Source organism: Pteropus medius, unplaced genomic scaffold (genome assembly GCF_902729225.1).
Source record: "Pteropus medius unplaced genomic scaffold, Ma_sr-lr_union100, whole genome shotgun sequence".
NCBI classification, from domain to species: Eukaryota; Metazoa; Chordata; class Mammalia; order Chiroptera; family Pteropodidae; genus Pteropus; species Pteropus medius.
The window spans coordinates 2,692,797-2,717,649 of record NW_024344371.1 but is presented as its reverse complement, the minus strand read 5'-3'; the positions used below and the strand labels follow the sequence as shown (position 1 = coordinate 2,717,649).

Sequence of the window (24,853 nt, the reverse complement as noted above, 5' to 3'; positions counted from 1 at the left end):
AAAGGGGCCACATCCTGGGCCCAGATGGTCCACGGAAGACTCTTAAGTTCTGAAGGAGCTCTGCAGCCAGCAACTAGTTAGAAAGGACTATCTCTCCTCCCCTTTCCTCAAGCCTGAGGCCAAGCGGGTTCTGGGGTGCAGAGTGGCTCCAGGCTACTCTGAAGAGGGAAAGGCCATTCCTTTAAAGTCCCTCGCCTGAGGCCTCCCTGCCTGGGCCTTCTGAAAGCCTTTGCCCTGCCAAGTCTGCCCCTCCACCCGCTGTTTCGTGCGTTCCCCCTGAAGGTGAAGAATATTTAGCTGTTCTGGGGAACTGTAGTAGGTCCACAGCCCCTCATGGGCAATGATCCAGGCCGGGCTTTACCGCTGCCCTTGTCCCAGCCACCCAGAGTGGATATTAATTAGCCTCCACGGGAGCCGACTCCCTCCTCCCTCGAACTGTAGTCTGGACTGAGTCTTTGACCCTATGGCATCCCGCTCCGGCTCTCCTGAAAATCCTGGCCAGGTTTACTAAAAGTCTGGAGCCCATTGACCTGGAGGGCCCCAGGGTGGGACAACTGTCACCTGGGCAGGAGGAGGAAGAAAGACTCGAACTGGAGCTTCTAGGAAGGGCAGGATTGGAGAGGCCCTGTTGTATTAGGGAGTTAGTTCGAGATTTGCGATTCGGACGGGGGACGGAGTGGGATGTTACCATTCCCCCCCAAGAAGATCGTACACTTTAAACCTCTCAACAGGCCGCTGTGTTCTTTAATCTAAATCCTTCCGGCTCAGGGCCGTGCCTCCGGCGGGGCCCCAGCCCTGCACCTAAAGGGTTAAGCGATGGCCCTCGGGTCAGACGTTTACAAACACTCAGGAGCCGGGCGGGGACCGCGCCCGTTACTCTAATGAGAAACAGGCTCAGCCGGGCAGGGGAAGAGGGGAGGGCTGGCCCGGGGGGCCGGAGCTCCGCAATTGCGGAGGCGGATCGCCTCCCTTCCCTCCCGTCCTCCCTCTGGCCCGCCCTGGGGACCCCCCAGCCCCCAGGGACCCCAGTGACGTGCGGAGCTGCCCCTGCTCCGAGCCCAGGGCTACGACGCTGTAGGGGCGGGGAGAAGAGGCCCGGCCCGCGGGGAGAGAAGAATGTTCCGAGGCCGAGCGGGGAGGTGGCCTGGTTCGATTTTTCCCCCCTTTGGTTGGTCTCCTCAGGTTACATTTTCCTTCCAGCTTCATCTCGGAAATAAAGGAAGGAGACACACATGGGGAGGGAAAGCGAGGAACACCCTGAGACCCGTGACCAACCTTGGGGCAGAGGGAGGTGGGAAGCGGAGGCGAGAAGGGCAGGGTAGAGACCCCCACCCAGATCCAGACCCAGGCCTGGCTGCTCCCCACGTCTCCCCCGCGCGCCCCTCCGCAGAACAAGCAGACACGCACATTCTTTTCAAATGTCATATTTCCTTTGATCCTGGGCAGCGTTTCTCCATGTGTCTGGCTCAGCTCCTGCCCAGCCAGCCGCCTCCTTCTCTCACCCCCTTTGTATATTTTCCTGGAGAACCTCCCCCTCCTCCTAGCATCTGGAAGGCCCTGAGGGCTGGCGTCCGCGCACATTCCCCCCGCGACTCTGGCCTCGCCTCCCAGTGACTCAATTTCCCCTCTGCGGGTGTTGGGGGAGGGCGAGAAGCAAAGGGGAGAGTTGTGGAGCGCAAATGTGGTACAAAAGAGCCTGAAGACTGTTCAGGTTGCCAAGCTTCACTCGGGGAAGTGTGTTGGGGGGATACTCTTGACTCTGAAAACTCTCCAGTCTGTCTGGGCTGCAGCAGGGGGATGGAATTTATGACTTGTGTCCTGTCCTGCCTGGAGAAGAGCGGGTAGCTGTAGGTTTAGGTTGCCCTACACTTCTGCCCCCTGGTGATCACAAAATCCCAGCCATGCTCCCTCCGGCAGTTCCAGGGTTCTCGCGGGCCTCCCGTTTGTGCTTGCTCCGCTGCCCCCTAGCGCGCACACCTGAACACAGCTCGGCTCTCTTCACCAGGTGCTTTGTGCAGCGCTTTATCTTCTGCGCTGCACTTTCACAAGCTTGATTCAAATGCCTTGGAGGTGGAGGTGGACGCTTTTTTTTTTTTTTAATTACACAAGATCTATTGTCCTTGTAAATGACCTGAGACACACAAAAATATATAGTAAACCATTATACTCCACCATTTTGAATACATTTACTAACATATATGTATACACAGCTGCTCCCTTTATGCACATGAGATTATGCTACAAGCGTTTTTCTTGCCTTGCTTTTTTTTCTCAGTTAACAAATGGCTTGGAGACCTTTACCTGTCAATACATGTGCATCCGAAAATGGTGATAAAAGCGCCCATCTCTTCCTATGAGATTAGAGGCAAAGCTAAGTCTGGAACCCAGACTTCCTGGGTCCTCGTCCAGCGCTAATTCCACTACACCATATTTTACATAGGAATCTGTCTTAGGCTGGGCTCCTCCAAAAAGCAGAGCCTGAGATGAGAACAGAGATGCAGGTAGTTTATTGTGGAAAGCAATCCCAAGGAACAAAAGTAGGAGATTGGGAAGAGTGAAACTGGGAAAAAGGGAAAGTCTGTCCAAGAGTGAGGTATTAAGCTAGTCGTCACTCTGAGCAACTGGACAACATCCCACTGGGGACCTTCTGTAGAACCTTATACAACATGAACAAGAGGTGTTTGGGGGCGGGGGCATTATTCTACTCCTTCCTACCCCCAGTGGTCAAAAGTTGCCTTTGAGTGTTAATTTCCTTACTCTTTCAGGTTTACACAGTGTCAGAAAATGGTAAGTGTTCCCACAAGGTTGCAGCAAAGAAACCTCTGGGGAAAAAGGCAAAATATAGGAGCTGTAACTGAGAGCAGGTACTGTCAGATGACACCTGCAAGCAGATGGTTGCCACAGTAATAGCTGAAGTAAAAAAAATTGTATGAAGAGTATATTAGGCATATAAGATGTGTCCTAGACAAGATCACTCATTCATTCAAAGGAAAAATATGTATTGAGGAACCTCTCTGTTCAAAGGCAGTTCTAGACATTAGGTACCTATATTTACAAACCAAGCCCCCAAGAATAGTCAGTTATTATCAGGCTGGAAATATATTTTGTACTTGACAGCTCTCTCTTCCTTGTCCCCATAACTGTAGAGAACTATTGGCGTTATTCATACAGTATCTATCTACCTGTCTCTCCTTCATTTCTATTCCCTTCATCGCTATACTAGATTTAGCCTTGATTTTTTCTGATTTAGACTCCGAATAACAGTACTTAATGTCAATAGCATACCTTACATACTGACAACTGAAACATATCATTTTTAAAGTCCTTCTCCTCTGTAACAAAACAAGTACTTTCAGTATTAATTATGATATGAAACATAGTAATGGCCAGAAAAGAAATGCATAAAGTAAAAATATTTTCATTTTTTTGCAAATTTGTCCGAGACTTTGTCAAAATTGATCTTTACATTTAGACAGTATACCCAGATTTGTTGATCTGTCTCACTCACGGTAATGAAAGAAAACTTTGCAGTAATTTTAATTTCTTATTGATATATAATCATGTACCATAAAATTCACTCTTTTAAAATGTATAACTCAATGGGTTTTAGTATATTCATAAAAGTATACAACCATCACCATATCTAATTCCAGGACATTTTCATCATTCCCAGAAGAAATCCCATACTATTAATAATCAATTCCCATTCTCTCCATCACCCAACCCCTGGAAACCACCAATCCACTGTCTAGCTCTACAGATTTGCCTACCGCGGACATTGCAGATAAATGGAATCACACGATATGTCATCTTTTGTGTCTGGCTTCCTTCACTCAACATAACGTTTTCAAGGTTCATTCATGTGGTAGTATGTATCAGCACTTTATTCTTTTATGATTAAATATCAATTTTAATTTTGAAAATTTTCTTCACAGGAAGCAACAGATATTAAAGAGTTAGAAAAATCTTAAATTTAAGGATAAGATTGTCAAGATTCATAAAAATTCCATTTCATAATAAATTACAAAAATTGTAATATGTCTTTTTTTTTTTTTGTAATTTAAAACAATAGAAATTTATTATCTTTCAGTTCTGTAAGTCAGAAGCCAGACATGGATCCCACTGAGCTAAAATGAAGGTGTTGGCAGTTTTGAGTTTCTCTCTGGAAGCTTTAAGAAAGAATCCATTTTCTAGCTTCTAGAGACCATCTGCATTCCTTGGCTCATGGCCCCTTCCACCATCTTCAAAGTCAGCAATGGTAGAGTCTTCATGCAGCCATCTCTCTAGTTCTCCAAAAATCGTAATATGTTTTGAAGCTAATAGTGAAAAATTTTAAACACAAATGAACACTTCAGGTTTTTACACAATGTATTATTTTCTGCTGCTGCATAACAAATCACTCCCAAAATTTTGTGGCTTCAAACCACAATGATCATTTATTATCACTCGTGGTTTCGATGAGTAAGAAATTCAGACAGAGTGCAGTGAGGAAGGCTCCTTATCTGTTCCACAATGTCTGGTGGGGATCTTGAAGGCTGGGAGCTAGAATCGTCATATGTCTAGCAGTTAACATTGCCTGTTGGCTGAGATGTTAACTAGAGCAACTGGCTGTACCAAACATGTTTGACTGCTCCATGTGGTTTAGGCTTTCTTACAACATGGCAAGCATTGAAAGAGAGAGAGAGAGAGAGAGAGAGAGAGAGAGAGAGAGAGTGAGAGCGAGCGCATTCCATGCAAAAGCTACACCATTTTTACAAGAAAGCCTTGAAAGTCGATGTGTGCCATTGGTCAAAGCAGTCACAAGCCCCTAGCCAGAATCAAGGGGTGAGAACATAGATAACACCTCTAGGTGGAAGAAGTATTAGTTATACTAAAAGAAGAGCACATAGAATGGGATAAACACATACATGTGTCCACATTTAGAAAACACAATCTGTCACAGTCTACCTGCTGGTCACAACAACTCACATCCCTCCCACACTCATCCCCTCCCCATAATCCCCAGATCTCATCCCATCATGGCACCAAGCTCAGGTCCAATGGCCCAGATTTCATCACCTATATCCTGGACCTTAAGCCTGAGCAAATGCTGTGTAACAAATCACCTCAAAACTTTGCAGTTCCTTCAGGTGTATATTATCTGATTGGGAGATAAGATGTAAACATGTGAAAAAGTTATATACTAATAAAAGAGTTTAACGATAACCAATAATTCTGGAGATGTAACAAAGCAATACTATCAATGGTTAGGAGCAACAGAAACTGACTCTGTATAACTTAAGCGAAAGAGAGATATATTGAAAGATGAGATCGTAGAACTAACAGAAAAGTAGAATCGGGCTTCAGGAAGAATGAAAAACAGTGGTTCTAGGAAACTAGTCATCAGGACTGTGGGCACAGTCTCTTCGTGGTGCTGGACGTTTTCAGTTCCTGCTATGTACCAAGACCTTCCTGCATCCAGGACTTTGCAGGTGCTGTTCCTTCTGCCTGGATCGCTCTTTACATACAGCTTTCTTTGCCTGACTGACTTCTACTCATCTCTAGATCTCAGATACAATCTCATTGCATTCTCATAGCACTCATAACACATATCCCAATAATACAATAACTGTGTACATACTTGTTTAATGTCTGTACACCTCACTAGAGTGTAAAATTCTCTGAGAGGACCTTGTCTTTTTTATCTACCAAAGTCTCTTACTTTTCAAATTTCATCTATTTCATAAACACATGGGGAAATAAACAAATACCAAAATGAGAATAGGCAAAAGCTATTTGTTCAGAGCTTGCTATTGCAAGGGAGTTAGTTAGCCATCATCCTTTGCATTTTGGCAGAGACTCAAAGTCAGGTAAAAGAGTGGGAAAGCTTTACAGTAGAAAAAAGAGAAGGCTTCAGGTATGGTAATTGGAAGATATTGGTATGGGGAAGCTGTGAGTGGGAAATCTGGAAGCAGGGCATCCTGTAGTAAACTGGCTTCTGGGCTGGTTACTATAGATAATGGGTTGGTTTCCTGGGCTAGCTGCTGCAAATTGTGGGTCAGAGTCTATTGTTACATATGGTCTGGCTATTGTCCATTGTCTATTCCATTTCTCACATTTATTGAACATCTATTATGTGCCATAAACCATGCTAATTTTTGGGATACAGTGATTGATAGAAGATAGTTGTTGACCAATTGAACAGTTGCTAAGAGATGATGTTTAAATAACTAGTTGTATCTATTAGAATTAGGCTTGGCTGTGCATGACATAAAAACCTAAAATATCTGTGATTTAAGTGAAATAGAAGTCTATTTCTCTCTCATGTAAAGGCTCTGCAGGTAGGCACAGTGTCAGTGCCGAGCTGATTGAGAAGGGAAGGTTCAATGGTGAGACGCCCAGTTGGAAGAATGCACAAAAGGCTGACATGAGAATGAAAGGGAGGCACCAACTTTTTTGTGTGGAGCGCAGTTCTGTTTCTAGAAGTGCAGTTCTATTGGGGGGAGTGCAGTATTGCACGCACTTCTCCTGCTCCCCTTTCTGTTCTCCCCTTCTGCTCTCTAGGGGACCGCATTGCTCCACACATAGCATAGTGGCATTCAGCCACACATGCGTGATACAATAAGCTGAGGTATGTTTACATATTTTAGGTGCAGGTGCCCTACTACCCTAATATAACATTCTAAATCTGGGGCCTATTCCTAGCTAGGATCCTGGATCACAGCCAGACCTTGGACCAGCTGGGCCTGGCGCCCCACACAGGCTCACAACTATCAGGGTCCCAAGCTCTTTCTGTCTTGCTGCTCCACCATCTTTAGCATTCCACTTCATGGAAAATGTCTGCTCAAGATATAACCATCATACTCATATTTAAACCAACAAAAAATAAATAAAAGCAGAAGAATATACACCCTCTCCCTCTCTACACCACTTATATTTACTTCCAAGTGGCCAGAATTTAGTCACATATAGCTGCAAGGGAGGCTGGGAAACATATTTATTCCAAGTAGACATATGTCTAGCTAAAACCGACAGGTTTTATTACTAAGGAAAATGGTGAGAAAGGCCATTGGGGTCAATTAGCCTTCTCTGTCAACTAGAGAAATAAAGTTTGGGGATTATCTGAAAATCTAATTACTTGTATTATCTCGTTTCTCTAATACAGAATGCTCTTGATTTACTACATAATTATTCTTACTGTGTATTAAAAGTAAAAATCAAGTTCTTTTCATGATTAGGAAGAAACAGCTTTATGAAATTCATGGTTATCCTCTTTTAAGGATGCTGTCCACAATGTTGTCTACGGCAACACTCAGAGTCCTCACTGTAACCTGGATCTTGGCAACAACCATGCTCTTCCTAAACCATCAGACAAAGGACAAAACCACAGAGACATTTAAAATGGTGAATACTGAGTTTTTTGTGGGCTAAGCATTCACAACATACATTATAAACCATTATTGCAATTAATGTGGTCCAATCTAAATTTTTTTCTGTCTTTTTGGATAAATTTGTGATCCAATTAAATTCATGATCACATACATTCAATTTCATAATCACATAGAATTCCCTAGATTTTGCCTTAGGAAATTCCTGTGGCTCCTTCAAGGTATCATTCCTATTAACTTTGACATATTATTATTGCTTCTCAGCTTCAGGTTCATCCTGGTTAAAGGATGAGCGAAAGGAGGTGAGGTAGAAAGGGTAGGACACAGCAAAGCAGAGAGTCTCACTCTCCCCTCTGTAAGAAAGACACAGTGAAATGTTTCAAATGGAACGATGAGACTGGATTTTCTCAAGACTTGTAGTTCTCTTATGTCCACATTTGGATTGTCAAGATCCTGATCTTTTTCCAGATCATTATTTTTACTTTCACTGCAGAATCCTGGTAAGTCTGTAAACTTATCTGCAGTTTAACAACGGTCAAGATCGGCTCCAGCATTTAGTTTATAACCAACATCTACAGATAGAAAAATGCATGCAACTGTGCTATATTTTCTTCTGGGCTTTGAGGTGGATATTCTGTGTTATAAGTTTGTTGTTCTTCCATCTTTAGCTATCTAATGCCATTGGAAGCAAAACTCCAACCCTAAAATTCCACATTCCTTGTCACTTTTAATTTGTTCTATAGAGACTGCTACTTGGTCCCTCAGAACCTCATCTAGCTTGCCTTGCTAGAATGCGGAAGGAATCTCACTTCCTTTTGCTTCATCTTTACTCCATATCCAATTTCACATGTCCCACATATTCTCTGAGGTTTTGCTGCAACAATGCCACTTATAGATTAATGAAATGGTTTATTGAATAACCATTGAATTCACCATCAGGAAGATATTATGTTGAGGTTATACTTTGACCTAGTCACAAATAAATGGTATTGTTTATCTAGTACCAGAATGTATGGTTCTAAGAAACAAGATGTGGTAGACAGAATACTGTCTATCACAATTATTAAGTAACTATTAAGTAAAAATACCCCAATTAGTAAGAGTCTACGAAGAACTTTCAGCAAACTTATGGTACTGAGGAAATGAAAATTGGAGTTAAAAGCCTATCAAAAAAGAGGGCTCTGATAAATACCCCAGGATTTCAGTCAGAGCCCCTGAAGAACTAGACCCTAGGTCTACAGCTGTATCAGTCAGGGTTCAATCAGGAGACAGATATCACATAAGAATTTGAACCAAGAAAGTTTAACATAAAGAAGTATTAACTAGAATAGGGTATTGAATTACTGAGAGATTAGCTAGTAAAAAAGAAAAGAGAATTCTAAAATACAGGAATAGCAGTTATAAGAAAGAGCCACTACCCCTTGGGCTAAAATGGAATATCTAAGGGGAACTCCCTCCTAGGGCTGAGATCCAGACCTAGTTTAAAAGGACCTAGCTGTGGCTCACTAGTTGGTGGAGGAGTTGCTGAGTTGCTGTAACTCAGAACTCACTGCAGAGTTGCCCAAGGAAATGCAAAGGAAAGGCATTCATGGGGAGATGCCTCATCATTTGCAATTCACTGAGAAGTCACCTAAGAATGTGACAGGCAAAGCTGTTGGCTGTTGGGCATGGTGACGGCTGTGCACTCTAGAAGTCGTGCATGCCTCTGGAGCCTGGCCAAAGGAACATCAGAACTTGGAAGAGACCTCTTCCTCCTCCAGTGTTCCTCCAGCACCCTCTACTGACAATGTTTAACATTGTGCCAGCTGGCAAAAGAGAAATATTTATAGAATCCGGCTCTGGTATTGTAAAGCAGGAAGCAAAGGGTGGGTCTGGAGCTGAGTTAATTGCTAATTGGCACAAAGGACAATCTGGAAATAGGTCAGTACACACTAAGTTTGAAACCCAGCTTCAAATCAATCCCACGGCAGATTAAAGTGATTCCCCTATTCTAATTGCCTGACAGAAATAAAAGTGAATTATATCTGAAGAAACTCAACATTATCCAGGGATGCAAACTATCTCTACAATTATCATAAGAAATAACTGTCATTTAATTAAAAATTACCATGTGTACCAAGAGATATCATCAAATGACTGAAAACCAAGAGAAAAAAATACTCAATAGAAACAGACCCACAGCTGATCCAGATACTGAAGTTACAAGACATGGACTTTGAAGTCATTGCAATGAATAAGTTTGAGAAAATAGATGACGAGACAGAAAATTTCAGCAGAGAAATAAAATCTATAAAAATTAAATGTAAAGTCTAGAACTGAAAAAAAAAATCCAAGAAATATTACTGTTTTTATCTCCCATTTTTCACAGGAGCTAATCCATGTCCATGTCCTACTTAATTTTTCCCACTCAGAAAATGGCTTTATTTAATAATACTTGTTATTTTTAAGTGTTTATTATGTGCCAGGCACTGTAATAGATGCATCATATACTTCTGTCCACCCACTGATCTTGTTAAGTAGATACTAGTTCCCCCGTTATATATATATGGAAATTGACACTGATATGAAGGAATTTTCCCAAAGACAAATCGCTGAAATGGCGAAGCTAAAATCCCAGCCCAGGTCTACTAATCTGACTCCAAATCTGCATTCTTCCCATTAAACTACTTTACCTCTCTCCTTCCTACTTGTCTGAGCAGATAGAAAGTACTTTCCTTCCTATTTCTTTAACGTAACTCAGTGTCTTCACCTATTTCCTATTTCTCCTTTTATTTTCATAAAAAGACATCTTGACCTCTGAGCAAAACTAATCTTTCTACCCATGTTCCTAAAATGCATCCTTACCCACCACTGGGGTCCTCACTCCTTCTCTTAGGCCTGTGAGGTTTCCCTCTCTACTGTCACTCCTTCTCCACAGCCTCAAGTCATCCCTCCTAAAATAAATAGATAGATAGATAGATAGATAGATAGATAGATAGATAGATAGATAGATAAATAAATAAATTCCTTGGTCCCTTTTCTTGCTTGATCTAACAGCCGTTCCTCTTTCCCTTCTTTCACTATCAAACTTCTCAGTGGTAATTTCTGCTCTAGGCTTATATTTCTTCAGATCCTACAAACTCATTAACTCACTCAAAACGAAACATGAAACTTCTATCTTTATGGTCACCAAAGTCTATTTTACTGCCAAACCCCAAAGGCTGTGTGACTCCTCACCCTGTTTACCATCTTTAGCAGATGACTATGGTCTACGTCGCATCTCTGAGGTCAGCCACAGCTGTGTTGAACAGTTCTGTGTGAGCTCAGACTCGCCTTGCACTGCCAGCACCCTACTTCAGATCTGCACCTTCACCTTCACATTCTGCTTCAGGTTCTGTATTAGTCATGGCTCTTCAGAGAAACAAAACCAATAGGATGTATGTATAGATGTAAAGGGATTTACTATGAAGAATTGGATCATAATCATGGAGGGCTGCCAAGTCCAGAATTTGCAGTGTTGGGCCTATAGGCTCGAGACCCAAGAAAGCCTATGGTGCAGTTTCAGGTCAAAGGCTAGCAGACTGGAGACCCAGGAGAACTAATGCTACAGATGAAGTCCACAGGCAGCCTGCTGAATAATTCCTTAAACTGGTTGGATGAGACCCATCCACATTATGAGGCTGCTTTACTCAAAGTTCACCATTGTAAATGCTAATTTCATCCAAAAATACCCTCCAAGTTGACACATAAAATTAGCCATTACAAGGTCCTTCTCTTACACAATGGGACTTGCTCATCACCCCTCGCCTAGCCCACCCTAATGCAAACACAGCCAGGAAGTACAGGGCGTTAGTGCCCCCAGGTGCAATCCTCAGGTAGTGAGTGCAGACATTGGCAGATGAATATTCTAGCCTCCAATCTTTCAAGTGAGCAATTCTGGGAGGTATTCTCTAAATTTGGAGGTTCTACTTGAATGGAGCCTGCATTGCCCACAATCACGATCTCAGTAATAAACCCTTCTATTGGCTTTTCCTACCTCACCTCTCACTCTCTGTGTTCCCCCACTCATGCTTCCTGGGATTCTTCCTTCCTCCAAAAAACTACCTGCACCTAAATCCATGCTCAGGCTCTCCTTTTGGGGAAACCCAAACTTAGATGTCTTCTCAGTAGCAGCTGACTCTGATGATTCTCTCATGATTCTGCCCCTACCTCTCTGATCTCTGTTTCTCTCACTGGTTTCTCTTCTGTTGGCTTGACCTTGATAACATGGGGTTCTCTGTCCTTTGCCTTCTTCCTTTCTCCCTCCACAGACTCTCCTGGTTGATGTCATTCATTTCGCCCCAGTGCTTGCCACTCGCCATGCTCCAGTCTCATGTTTTTTCTTGCCCTCTGGGGATCCCTTGAGGCTGCAGCACCCAGTTCTCATATAAATGTGCCCACATCCAAATGCAATCCATTCCCACACAATATGTGTCCCTTCTATTTTCCACATTTCAGTTTATAGCATGACCATTCTCTCAATGTCCCAGAATAAAACTGAATATTCCTTCTCTCTCAACCCCTAGATTCTTCTATTAATACCTCAGAAATATCTCCAGACTAGGTTCCCTTCTCCCCACCCCCACTGGCATTAACTCCGTTTAAGTCTTCATCATTTTTTTTTCTTAAATTGCTCTGCGGTCTCCTGTTTCCTCCGCCTCTAGCTCTCTCCCATTCAATCCATGCCCCAAGCAGCCACTTGCTTAGTCTTCCTAAATCACAGATCTGGTCACACTGTAACAAAGATTGAAACCTTTCCACAAATTCCAATGTTAAAACAAAACAAAACTCTTTAAACCTTTGTTAGAGAACTTGATAAGGCACGTCTTTAGGTGAGAATAGTGGTCAGTTAAACATCCTTGTTGCTCATGAGTTACTTCTCTACCTGCACACAAAAGCTACCGGTGTGGAAGCACCTTCTTCCTCCCAAAACCTGGTCTAAGCTACACGAATTTCTTGTCGATAGCTCTCTTATCAAAGGTGAGTCAACTTTACACTTTCAAAATGGTTTTCCTTAAAAACTAAAGGAAAAGGTTTTTTTAAAAAAAATCCAAGAAGTACACCCAGACACACACACACACACACACACACACACACACACACACACACACGTCATAATCAGGGATTTTTGAACCTTTAAAAATGAGATATATTTTTAAACAAAATAAAGCAAAACTAACAGATATAAATGTAAAACTAACTGTTTATCTAAATTTTTTAGAACAAGAGAAAAATTACCATGACCTTGGATTAACAAAGTTTTCTTATAGATGACACCAAAAGCACAATCCACCAAAGAGAAAAACAGAATATATAAGATATTTCAAAACTCAATAATAAGAAAGCAAACAACTTGATAAAATATGGAAAAAAATTTAAACAGATACTTATCTAAGAAGATGTATGGATGGCAAGTAAGCATGTAAAAAGAGGCTCAATATCATCAGTCATCATGAAAAGAAAATGAAAATGAAAACCACAGTGTGGTGCCTCTCAGAACAGCTAGTATTGAGCATACCAAATGTTGGAAAGGATATAGAAGAACTAGAACTCTCACATTGCTAGTGGGAATGTAAGACTTATACATGAATATTCATAGGAGTATCAGTTGTAGTAGCCAAAAATTATTGTCCATGAACAGGTGAATGAATGAAGAAATTATAGTATGATGGAATGCTACTCAGCAATTAAAAGGAATAATCTCTTGATACACACAACAATATAGGTGAATCTCAAAATAATCACATTGAATGAAAGAGATCAGATCAGAAAAAAAAAAGAATACATACTATATGATTCCATTCATATCAAATAGAAAATGCAAACCAATCCAAAGTGATTCAAAGCAGATTAGTGGTTGCCAGGAAAGGAGAAATGGCAAAGAAGAGCAGAAGGGAAGAATTGGAAAAGGGTGTGATAAATATGTTCATTATCTTAATTGTGGTGATAGTTCCACGAGCATACATGTATGTCAAAACTCACCACATTGTACACCTTAAATATGTGTAGTTCATTGAATGTCGACTCTAATTCAATACAGCTGTTAAAATATTTAATTACAAAAATACTAATAATCTTACTTGATTCAAAGTTCATATTCTTTTGAAGAACTTCACCCATAAAGGGAAGCAGCTGAGAGAGCATAGATCTGAGTTTAAAACCCTGCTCTGCCACAAAGTCGTTTATGACCTCAACTGGTTACTTAACCTCTCACAGAGTTCTCAGTTTCTTTACCCATAAAATGGGGTTAATAATAGTCTGCCTCACAGATTTGTTGCTAAAATTTGAGTGAGATAACAGATGAGAAAGTCTCTAGCCCATGGTAGGTGCCAAAATACATTATGCCCCATTTCTGAGGTAATTAGATTCCTTTCTGTTCCTTTCTTTTCCCCGCCTTTCTTCTTTCTTTCAAAATAGGGAGGGATCCTAGACACAAAGATATTCAGAGGAAAAAACAATGAGGAGGGAACAGAGGAGAGAGTTGTATTGTGTTCCCCTAAAAGTTTCCTGAGACCAAAACTTGAGACTTCCTGGAGGGTGGTCCTAGGATCAGGAGGGAGGAAGCAGAAAATGTGAATAGGGGAAGGAGAAAATGGAAAAAAAAAAAAAGGTATGTGAGGTAGCTTCTGATGTGGAGCTTAGCCCAGACAGAGTCTCCCTGAAGATCTGTAAAACACCTCAGAACTGACCCTCTGAAGCTCAGGAGGCTGAAGCACTAACCCTGATCCTCCACCAGGTGAGGAATGCCCTCAGACCATTAACTCACCTTTCTTACCACATTTCTGCCAGCTGAGGGAGAAAAACAGAGATAAGGCCTGTGCATGGGCCACTGGAAGGGTCATGGGACCCTGAAATCAAAGGTGGCCTGAGGACATGTGGCACGGGATACCTGAGGCATCAGGCCCAAAGCCCATCCCTGGGTCAACTATGTAATCTTTGTAACCTCGTTGAGTACCTTTGTGCCAGGCAGACGAACAAACTCAAGTGCCTTTACGCTGAGAGGCTAGAGGCACGGGATTGTATAGACCATAAAGAAATGAAGACTTTTCGGCCTCTACAAAATGAATTCCATGAGAGTCATGCATAACAGTGATGTCAATTGGCACATAATGGGAACGCCTTTAGGCTATAACCAGAATGCCCAAAACCACAGATGTCAGCTCCCATCTGTAGGAACCAATGAGCATAAGGATCCCACCTTGTAAGGTCCACCTAAGCTGAACACTTTAGGCAGACGATGCTCAAGCCTGTCAAGGATCCCATAGCATCAAGGACCCCATAGCATCAAGGACCCCATAACATCAAGGACAGCTATGCTGAGAGACTAAGATTCTGATTTTGTGACCCATCAGTAGCTGCTGGCTTGGGACAGACATGCAGCTCTCCGTGCCACCAGTCCATAGAGCTCACTTTGGAGATGCCAAGGACTTTCATTCCTTCACTCTGTCACATAAAACTCAGTACTTCCCCTCTCTGTGTGTTGTGTGTTACCTGCATGAGGTACCTGAGAAGGGTCCACTCAATAACCCTGGCATTGTGGAAAGACACAAACAAGTTTAAGGGTGTTACTTCAGTAGCTGCTTTTCTTGCTCGCAACAAGGATTCAAGCCATCTCTCCTCAAAACCACAAGAAAGGACATGACTGACTTCCTCAAATCTCTCTCTCAGTACATTTGTCTGAGAGAGAGGAGAGAGAATACCTGAGGGGTGAATCATTAGTGGGGCCCTGGGAGGAAGGGTGGGGATGAGAATTTACCAGGAGAAAGAAAACTGGTTATTTTACTGAGCAGTAGTTAAATCATTTTTCTTGCTCTACAAATAAATTGAGAACTAGAAATGTTCCTGAGATTGGAAATACAATAATTGTTGTTATATTAATGCCTACCATTTATTAAGCACATAATATGTGCTGGAAATGTGCCGTGTTCTATCATGCCTTATTTTACTTCATCTACACAGCAACCCATTTCAGTGAGTACTATAATTAACTGAAGCTCAGAGAGGTTACGTAACTTGCTAAATGTCAAACAGCTAATAATTTGCAGTGCCAGAATTGAATTCCAAGTAGTTTGATTTAAGAGCCTGTACCTTTGACCATTAGGTTCAACTCCCTATTTAAAAAAAAAAAAAAGTGGAACATCCATCTGGGGAAGCAATTCGAAGCAGTAGCCTGCCCCACTAAGATGAGAGGAGATGGGAAAGCACAGAAATTAGATCTTCAACATTAACTAGACACAGAAAGCAAAGAGAGAAGGACTCTACTGAGAGAATGTGCATTATGGTTGTTGTAGCATGTATGTGGATACTTATCATTTACGGCTGCTCAAAATCGTTTTAGTCCCCTCATGCTAAGGTAGTGTAAAAAGAAGTTACCCTTCTCGGCTTCCCTTGCCTTGGATGTACAGACAGGCAACTTAGGTTCTGCCAATGGAACCCAACTCTGAAATGCTCTCTGTGAAGAAACAGATAGTGAGCAAGGATTCCACTTTGCTGGAGCAAAGTGGGCAGTGTGCTTCTTTGTGAAAGCATCAGTCTCTCAGATTCGCTAAGTAAAATCAAGTCAAAGGGGGTTTTCGACCTGCTTGGAATGCTAAAGGAGAAAAGCAAGCCCTGGGCACTGGAAAGAACTTCCAAAAACAGAACCCCAAGGGGAATAGAGAAGCAGGGGCCACAGTAGGTGGGATCCTAATGGTTCTGGACCCAATTCCAACGTGTGTGTGTATTTATACCTACATTTTGTATATATCCATTTATCTGTTGATAGATATTTGGGTTGTTTCCATCTTTTGGCCACTGTAAATAATGCTGCTATAGACATTGGTGTACGAACATTTGCTTGAGTCCTTACTTTCAATTTCTTCGGGTATATACCCAGAATTGCTGGTAGCAGATCCTTTTCTAAATCAGTGAGTCACCTCCTCTCATTTCTATAGGTTTAATATGATGCTAATTCATTTTGAACTTATTGGAAAACTGCTGTTACCTCTTGCATTTCACACGTTCTAACTAGAGTAAGTTTTCTTTATCTTCTTGGTGCACACCCATTAGAAATTCCTTTACAGTAGAGTAAATTCAGTTTTCATTTATTTAAAAATGTCTTTTTTTTTTAACCTTTGTTCTTGAAAAGATAACTCTTCTGGGTATATGATTCTTTGTTTACAGATTTTTTTTTCTTTTTTCTTTTTTTTTTTTAACAGTTTGAATCATTCTAGTGTCTTCTGATTTCCACTATGGCTATTGAGAAGTGTACTACTGGTTTAGTTGTGTTCCTTTATAGATGATCTATGTTTTCTCTCTAGCCTTTGAGATTGTTTTTTTGTTTTGATTGTTCTGCAGTTTCACTAAAATGTATCTAGATGTAGATGTCTTTATTTTTATCATTCTAAGTATAAATTGTGCTTCCTATATTTGTGGATTCTTGCCTTTCATTAATTTTTGAAATTCTCAGCCATTTTCTCCTCAAATATTGCCTTGCCCATTTTTTTTTTCCTCTTCTCTCCTCATGGAAATCCAATTTGATAATTGTTAGACCTCCTTAGTCTTTGCCTCTTAATTTTTCTGTCTGCTCGTCTGTCCTTGATGCATTCCAGGAAATTTCTTCATATCCATTTTAGCACACTATTTCTTTCTTCAGCTCTGTCTTCTATTTAAGCAAGCATTGCAATTTTAATATCAATGGATATACGTTTTTTCATTTTTTGATATTCTATTTTTTTCCTAAATCTATTTGGGCATGTTTTATAATCTCTTATTCCTTATTCATTTTTCTACTCCATGTTTTATTTTTTAAACATTTCACAATAGCTTCTTTAGATTTTTCATCTGATTATTACAAACTCTGAAGTCCTTAAACATCTAAACCTGTTGATTATTGTTCCTGCTAATTCTTCCTCATAGAGATGTGAATGTTTATATATTCAGTAATTTTTTTGTGAGTTTATATTTGGCTGAATTTAATCCAGATAGCTGGATTGAAGATGCTCTCCTTAAGGAGGATTCATTTGCTTCTGCTGGATTCCAGGGGGCATTAATAATCTGGGTCCATTTAAATTTTTCAGCTTATGGTTTATTTGATCAAAGGGAAAGAGAGTAGGTCTCACATGGAAACTAACATTTTTATTAATTTTAACATCTTGTACTGCAGCTTGGACAGGTTTCCTTGTAGGTTCCCTCTGCAAGCAGGTGGACATTTTTCTCTCCACTAAGAATGCAGCTTCTTTGAGGGTCCTAGCTTTGAGGGGAAGAAGGGTGTCTCACATTTAGCTCTTCCATCTCCCTAAGGCCTAGGGCTTACTCTCTGGCTGTCTCCCAACCTCCCATGCCCCTATACAGTCCCCAAAGCTCTAGGTTTCTAGTTAGTTAACCTCTCTGTTTACTTACTATTTATCTTTTGTTTTGTATTTTTTTTTTTTATTTTGTGGGTTTCAAGGAGATGCTCTTGGGAGATTATCTTTATTTTAGGGGAGCTCACGAAGGAATTTTTAAAATATGTGTTTGTTGTGCTTTATATAGCATTTAAGTATTCTGCTATTGGAGGCTTTTGAGAACTCTGTCATACTACCGGAAGGGAATTTTTAAAACAGAAAAATGATTATACGGTACATACTATTTTATAACCTGCTTTTTTTCCCCTTTTGACAGAAGATAAACACCTGTCATATAAATAAATACAGGTCTAGAGCATCATTTTAATGGCTACTTAGTCTTCCATTGCATAATTTATTCAATTTTTTTCTTATCATTGGATATTTAGTGTTCTATTTTTTTCACTATTTTAAACAACACTTCAGTGAATATTATTATAGCTAAAACTTTACATACATCACAATCTTCTTCCTTCTTTAACTGTTTAGAAAAGTAATATATGCTAATAAAAAATATTCAAACACTACAGAAATGAAAATTCTCCATAATCCTTTTTGCTGTCACCTTAATTAACACCACTCAGTCTACAATTGGAATCTCTTAATGAAGCAACACATGAGAATTTGTTAGAGCTAGAATATGCAAGAAGAGAGACCACAGCCTCTGCCCCCCAATGACTAAGGATAGGGAACCAGAGCCCATACCAGGAGCAGGCTGAAGGTAAGCAAAGACAACTAGGAGCAGAGAACCGAGGGGATGACAGACACCCAAATAGACTCCAAAAGCCTGGGACAGCTGGGGTCAAGGGCATCAGGCCTCAGGAAAGGCCAGAGTTTCAAACTCTAGGAATCGACTCTGCCTCTCCAGTCTCCTCCTGCCAGAAGGAGAGGGTCTTCTCAGGTACTCACTCCAGGCTCCCATTCCTGCCCCTCCTTTTCTAAAAGTAGCTTGGTTTATTTTGAGTACAGATTCTGACACTATTCCCAACTCTATGCTTTACGGTGTCTTAACCTTGATTCTCATGGTCTTGTCCCAATCTAAAGAAATCCAGCCATAAAAAGGTCTTTAAACACCCCTCTAACTCATTTCTGCCTGCTCCCCTCAAGTGGAGCCCAGACATTGAGCCCAGGGTCTTCTTCCAAAAGAGAATCATGAAAGAAATGGCTGCCCTCTTTGATGGCTCTTAGGTCCTGACTAGATTTTTTTAAGGACATGCTACACTTGCCTTCATATTCTCTGATGTACCGCCGTATCTCTATAATAAAATCTACTTCAGATGGATTCTGTCGACTGTGCAGGTGAGATCCCCTAAAACATAAAGAAGCCCAACCTCTTTTTCCTCCCAATGAGTATGGTGCTCTAGTTGGGATGATCAGAGTCTTAAGAAAGCCCCGGAAGTTTTGGTTGTTCATTTATTAATTCAATTCAACAAATATTTATTGTGTGCCTACCATGTACTGGCTTTTAAACAGACTACAGTTAAAGAGTTCCCTAAATAGCTCCAAAATAGCATGGACTGACTCCACCAAAATTCATGAGGTGGATTCTGGGGTTCCCAGTTGCTCTAAAAACCACAGTTAACTGCTGGCTACTTGTGCTCCGTGGACCACTGGATAGAATGGAAAGTGCATATCAAGATGAGCACCTTCCAGTGAGAGCTGGCACACAATCCACAGGATTGGGTCTCCACTGAAGGACTGAGTGCCCAGCGCTGGCTATATCTCCAGCCATAGCCAGGTCTTGCATGGGCAAAATAACCTTTTGTCTGCCCTAAATCCTTAAGGTTCCCCAATCTCCCGAGTTCTGAAAGGCCCTTGTTCAGAGCATATGCCCGTGGGGAATGTGTATTAACCAGGTAATGTGCATGGACAGTTGGAAAGTGGGGAGAGGGCAGGGAGGCCCTGAGGTGTTTCTACTGCAGCGTACACCATCAATCCCCTGGCTGGGCCTTTCATCTAGCTGACCACAATGACCTGGCGGTGGGTCTTGGTCTTGACAGCAGAAAATTACCAATGCCAGGGGCTTACCTCAATGAGAGCAGCTGTCAGGGACCAGACAGGAATGCATAGGAATGCTTCATCACTTCATCACACAGGAATGCCTTGCACCTTCTTCAGTCACCTTCACCGCCAGCTCCAAAACAGCAGTACCTGAAGCCTATGTGAGAATAGAAAAACTTGATGTGAAAACAGGAAAGACAGGCTCTGAAGTCAGTGCCACACTGGCTTGGGCAAGGTAAACTATCAGTGCTTCCATTTTCTCATTCATAAGGATGTAATAAAAGCAGTACCTATGCCCTTGGGGTTGATTTAAGAATTAAGTAAGCTCATATATGTACCTGGCACATGGCAAGCTTTATAGAAGTGTTAGCTATGATTTAAGGGCAGCTGTGGGAGAGCTGATCTCTAGGACCATGAAATCCTCCTCAGTACCATCCCACCCCCAGCCCAGTCTGGCAGGTGGTGTAGTTGGGAATCTTATGGGGGAAAGGAGAGACACAGGCTGTAGGGGTGAGTTGATTATGAGTTCCTGGAAGGTAAAGACTTCTTCCATGGCACCCTAAACAACCAGTGACACCTAACCAGGCTGTGGCATGCAGCAGGTACTCAAGAAAAAACTGGTAAGAAAAGATCAGTACTAAGCTTCCGTTCTGCCCACCCCCTATCCCCCGCCCTTTTTGGGGCGGGACTGTAAAGGCCCTGTCTAATAAGGAAGTTAGTTATTCAGTCACTCGGGGTAGGCAGAGCACCAGGAAGTGGGAAGCGGAATCAGAATCCGTGCAGGGGCCTAGAGATTGACCCCTCTCCCCACCCCCGACATCTCTCTGCCACAAACCCCACTCCCAGAAGTCACTCCATCCATTTGGACTCACGATTTCCAGAAGCCTCTCGCACCTCTCGGCCTGATGTCTTCTGGCAAGTTGTTATGGTGAGTGGGGACCGGACACAGGATGCCACTCTGACTCGCTTAGAAAACAACCTTTGCTCCTGAGCCAAGGCCAGGAGAGAGTAGGGTCCATGGGGGAAGCTACAGATTTTACCACACCTGCTGAGTCACAGGGGGTCACGGTGAGAAGGGAGGGGGCTGCAGGGGAACAGTGAGAACTTGGGGCCATGGCCAGCTGGTGAACGAGGCCCCTCTCTCAGGCTCAACAGTGCCCCAGCCTCCGTGGTGCCCATCGAAGATTTGAAGAACCAGAAGGTCATTGGTCAAGGCGGATTCGGCACAGTGTTCCAGGCACACCACCAGAAATGGGGTCATGATGTGGCCGTCAAGATTGTGAACTCGTGAGTGCCTCAGCTGCAGGCTGGCAGGTGTTGGTGTCTGCAGGAAGAAGGAGCAGGCTGCTGTGTTGCTGGGTCGCATGGGGAGAGAAGGGATCTGCCCTGCCCAGCAGCAGAGCATGACTACAGCTTTCTTCTTGGAGAGTAGGGAGAAGATATCCAAGGAAGTGAAGGCCATGGCAAATCTGCATAGCCTGTATGTGCTGCCACTGCTGGGGGTCACTGAGAAGCTGGAGTGGGACTACGTGTCTGGACCGGCTCTGGTGACTCCATTCATGGAGAACGGTTCCCTGACAGGGCTGCTGCTGCCCCAGTGCCCACGGCCCTGGCCACTTCTCTGTCGCCTGTTGCAGGAGATAGTGCTTGGGATGTGTTATCTGCACAGCCAGAACCCAGTGCTTCTGCACCGGGACCTGAAGCCCTCCAATGTCCTGCTGGACTCAGACCTGCACGCCAAGGTGAGCCAGCTCATCCACACCCCAGCCCAGCCTCTGGACAAGGTTCTGTCCCAGAGCTGCTCAACCCCCACCACTGGACACAGCAGCTGTTGCAGCCCTATCTATTAAATACCCTCAGCATCTCCCACTGGACACAGGCTGCTCAAGTGTCAAGGCACACTCAGGAACTTTAGCCCCTTCCATACCAAGTGATAGAGGCCCTGACTGACATGGTCACTTCTATAAGCCCACCCCACTAGGCGCTCCAGAGACCCATGGTTGACAGCCCAGAAAACTCAGACCTTGACCCAGCCCCAAGGAGAGGGAACTTAGACCTCCAAATCAAGGACCTCGCTGGTCCTACCATTCTCCCAACCCTCCACATCCCCTTTATAAGGCTAGACCTGCATCTTCTGGGGTAGAGAAGGGGATTTTTGAAGCTGCCTAGCCCTGTCCATCCCCTACTTCCTCCTTCTTCCCTCCCTTTGCAGCTAGCAGATTTTGGCCTGTCCAAGTTTCTGGGAGATTCACAGTCAAAGGCAGGATCTGGGGAGTCAGGGGGTACCCTAGCCTACTTGGCCCCAGAACTGTTGGCTGATGTAAACCGGAAGGCCTCTAGGGCCAGTGATGTCTACAGGTAAGGTCCCCATGCCAAACACACATCTCCAGTTTCTACACCTCTCTGGGCCCTGCTGAGGGAAGGTATATGGGAAAAGAGTTTTATCAGCAGTTGGGCAAGGCCTCAACTTTGTGTCTCTTGCAGCTTTGGGATCCTAATGTGGGCAGTGCTAGCCGGAAGAGAAGCTGAGAGTAAGACTTTAGCCAGGCTCTGGGATCCTTAATCTCAGATGCCTTTTTCCAAACCCTCTTCTTCCTGCTTACCTGCTCAGACTATCCCAGTCTTTCCTCACCTTCCCTTGGACTACACTCCCTGCCCCTTTACGTGATGGAGCAGGTGACCCCTTATACCCTGAATGCTTTCTCTTCATGTCCTCCACCCCCACCCCAGCAGTGACCAACACATCGCTGGTGCAGGGGGCCATGTGTGACAGGCAGATCAGGCCTCCACTGACTGAGCTGGCCAAGCCAGACCCTGAGACTCCTGGCTTGGAAAAACTGAAGGAGCTAATGCAGCACTGCTGGAGCCATGAGCCCAAAGACAGGCCTCCCTTCCAAGGTAAGCTGGCCATTTAGCTTGCAGTTAGGTAGGCTTGGATCTGTTTGCAGGGGGCTTTCCCTGGGAAAAAAGCTTTGCTCACCTGCCACACACTCTGCCTTCTCTCCAGAATGCAGACTAAATACTGAAGAAGTCTTATGCCTGGTAGAGAAAAGAGATGTAAATTGTACAAAGATGAATGCTGCAGTCTTCAAAGTGAGTGCCCAACTCCAACCTCCACCTGAGATCTGGGCGAGAATGGCACCATATAGCTCCCTTGGCCACTCAGTGACTCCCCACTGACCACTGTTCTTTATGTGTTGGGCTTCATCCCTACTTTCTCCACCCCATCCCTGAATTCCCAGGCAACAGATTGTGGTCCAAGAGACTCTTCTGGGTTTACTCTTGCTCTCCCACCTCCACACCCAGCAAGCTCCCCGTGTCCTTGCAGGTGAAGAATTTCCTGTCTGAGCACCGAGGCAGCAACAAGAGGTTTTCTGCCCTTGAGCCAGACTCAGGAGGGACAGAAATGGATGGCCCTGGGGAAATCCCAGGAAACCTTGAGTTTAAAGTCTCTGAGATGCTGAACAAATTGAATCTAAAAGAGTCGCCCAGCTCTGTTCCTGAAAAAGGTACAAACCTTCCCAAGAGGATGGAGGCACAAGGGGAGCAGGTTCAGCATGCTCAGACAGCAGGGATGTCTTCTGATTCAAAAGCCCAACCTACCTTTATTCCGGAGACCTCACCTTTCAGAAACCAGATGCCCAACCCCACCTCAGCATGGACGCCAGGTCCTGGACCCCAAAGGAATCAGGTGAGACTTTGGCAAAACTACAGGATGCAAATCCTATCCTTTGCTAGGGAAAACTTGGGGCCAAAAGGGTACACCGTAGCCAGGCCCCAGGACAGGGAGCCTGAGAGTACTGTGCTATTCACAGGGGGCTGAGAGACGTGGCACCACCGAGCCCTCCAGGCCAAATCCAGTACCAGGTAACCACTCTCCACTCCTTCTCGTCCCCTGCTCAATTCCTTCACCAGCTTCATCCTCAAGACCATGTATAGATCCAGGGTACCTTGGGGAGAAAGAGGGAGAGAAAGGGCTAGAGGCCGTCTATCCCAACCTTCTCATTTCATAAATAAAGAAACTAATACCCACTGGGATTGGATCTCACTGAGATTACAGCAAAACCTAAATTTGCCCATGGGCCTTCTGGCTCCCCAACACCAGGTCTGTGAACCCCGAAATTTTATTGTTGCTATGTCAGTCCAGAGAGCCTCCCAGAATAAAAGACCCAATATCAGGGTCAGAGGCATCAGTTGCCATCCCTCTTGAGCTTCTGCACACCCAGTTCTGAAGGAGCAGCCTGCAGAAGACCAAAGGCACATCAGACACCTTCACTGGGAGACCCTGAGACCTTATCTTTGCATTTCCTCAGGGTGAACACAAGGTGCCGCTGCCCCTCCACCCTGCTGCTCTTCCTAACTTGAGCTGCTGATGATTTAACCCTCCCACAACCACCACTGTTTCTCTTAAAGGGCCTGTTACCGTCTATGACAGCCAATTCATACAGATCGGAAATAACAACTTCATGACAATACCAAGAGAAGCTGCCTTATTCACGCCACCTAAGGGCATGAGCAGGAGCTGGCAACGCAACCCACACAAGTAGCTTCGGAAGAAGTGCTGCCTGAAGAACCTGAAGCCTGGACTGGGCCACATGGCCGGTATAATAATGGCAAGAATTGAGGAAGTGTCTAAGCCGCCTCCTGTATTTGAGGCAGCTAGCCAAGACTTTCTTTGAGGATCATCGAGCCTGCGCCCAGACTGATTTTGTATCCCAGGAGCCAATAAAGTGGTCGAATTTTAGCCAAAGCTAAAGGCTAAGGCATCAGCCAGGGGCCAGGGGCAGAAAGGGACCTGAATGGGAAGTTGGGGAGCTGACACCAAGGGAGGAGGAGGCACTGCAGCCTCACTGAATCTGGAAGTGGGATGTTGAGGGCTGGGGACTGGCAATGTCATGGCATACAAGGTCAGAGCCCAGCCAGTGGCAGGAAGGAATCTCAGAGGCCTGGTTCCTGGTGCTTCTCTAATCTCAGGGCAGAGCACTTCCTCTGGAGCCGAAAGACCCTACCTTAAACCCATACTCCAGGGATAGATGCTGTGGTCCCACTGTCCCCTTTTTCTTCTGGGCTACAGAGACTCACTAGTGGGGTCTTGGCAAGGGG

General features: G+C 43.7%; 1 protein-coding gene and 2 long non-coding RNA genes across 5 annotated transcripts; 1 reads left to right on the top strand and 2 right to left on the bottom strand.

The window, feature by feature from the left end:
• Positions 1–3,429: 3,429 nt before the first annotated feature.
• Positions 3,430–20,422, bottom strand: LOC120608530 (uncharacterized). Its single transcript, XR_005654414.1, has 3 exons — positions 20,089–20,422; positions 19,778–19,907; positions 3,430–4,316 (listed from the first exon to the last, which is right to left on the bottom strand). It is a non-coding gene; the product is annotated as an uncharacterized LOC120608530 (long non-coding RNA).
• A 34-nt stretch (positions 20,423–20,456) lies between these two features.
• RIPK3 (receptor interacting serine/threonine kinase 3) lies at positions 20,457–24,500 on the top strand. Of its 3 annotated transcripts, none has more exons than XM_039870399.1 (10): positions 20,457–20,678; positions 20,897–21,037; positions 21,183–21,492; positions 21,963–22,108; positions 22,235–22,281; positions 22,484–22,648; positions 22,758–22,843; positions 23,079–23,441; positions 23,566–23,617; positions 24,164–24,500. In XM_039870399.1, exons 1-10 carry the CDS (start codon positions 20,656–20,658, stop codon positions 24,295–24,297), a joined length of 1,467 nt encoding a protein of 488 aa, XP_039726333.1. In that variant the 5' UTR covers positions 20,457–20,655; the 3' UTR covers positions 24,298–24,500. The 3 variants fall into 3 exon arrangements, with proteins under 3 accessions (XP_039726333.1, XP_039726332.1, XP_039726334.1); XM_039870398.1 differs by having other exon boundaries at positions 22,481–22,648; XM_039870400.1 differs by lacking the exon at positions 20,897–21,037 and having other exon boundaries at positions 20,463–20,678; positions 22,481–22,648.
• LOC120608531 (uncharacterized) lies at positions 20,896–23,085 on the bottom strand. The gene is made up of 2 exons (XR_005654415.1): positions 22,731–23,085; positions 20,896–21,074 (listed from the first exon to the last, which is right to left on the bottom strand). It is a non-coding gene; the product is annotated as an uncharacterized LOC120608531 (long non-coding RNA).
• Positions 24,501–24,853: the final 353 nt, after the last annotated feature.

Excerpts from the sequence above, each read along its gene's own strand:
- RIPK3 (XM_039870398.1), top strand. The coding sequence starts at position 20,656 with ATGTCTTCTGGCAAGTTGTTATG. Across the intron at positions 22,282-22,480 it reads AGCCGGAAGAGAAGCTGAGA|CAGTGACCAACACATCGCTG; the intron begins GTAAGACTTTAG and ends CCCCCACCCCAG. Across the intron at positions 23,442-23,565 it reads CTGGACCCCAAAGGAATCAG|GGGGCTGAGAGACGTGGCAC; the intron begins GTGAGACTTTGG and ends TGCTATTCACAG.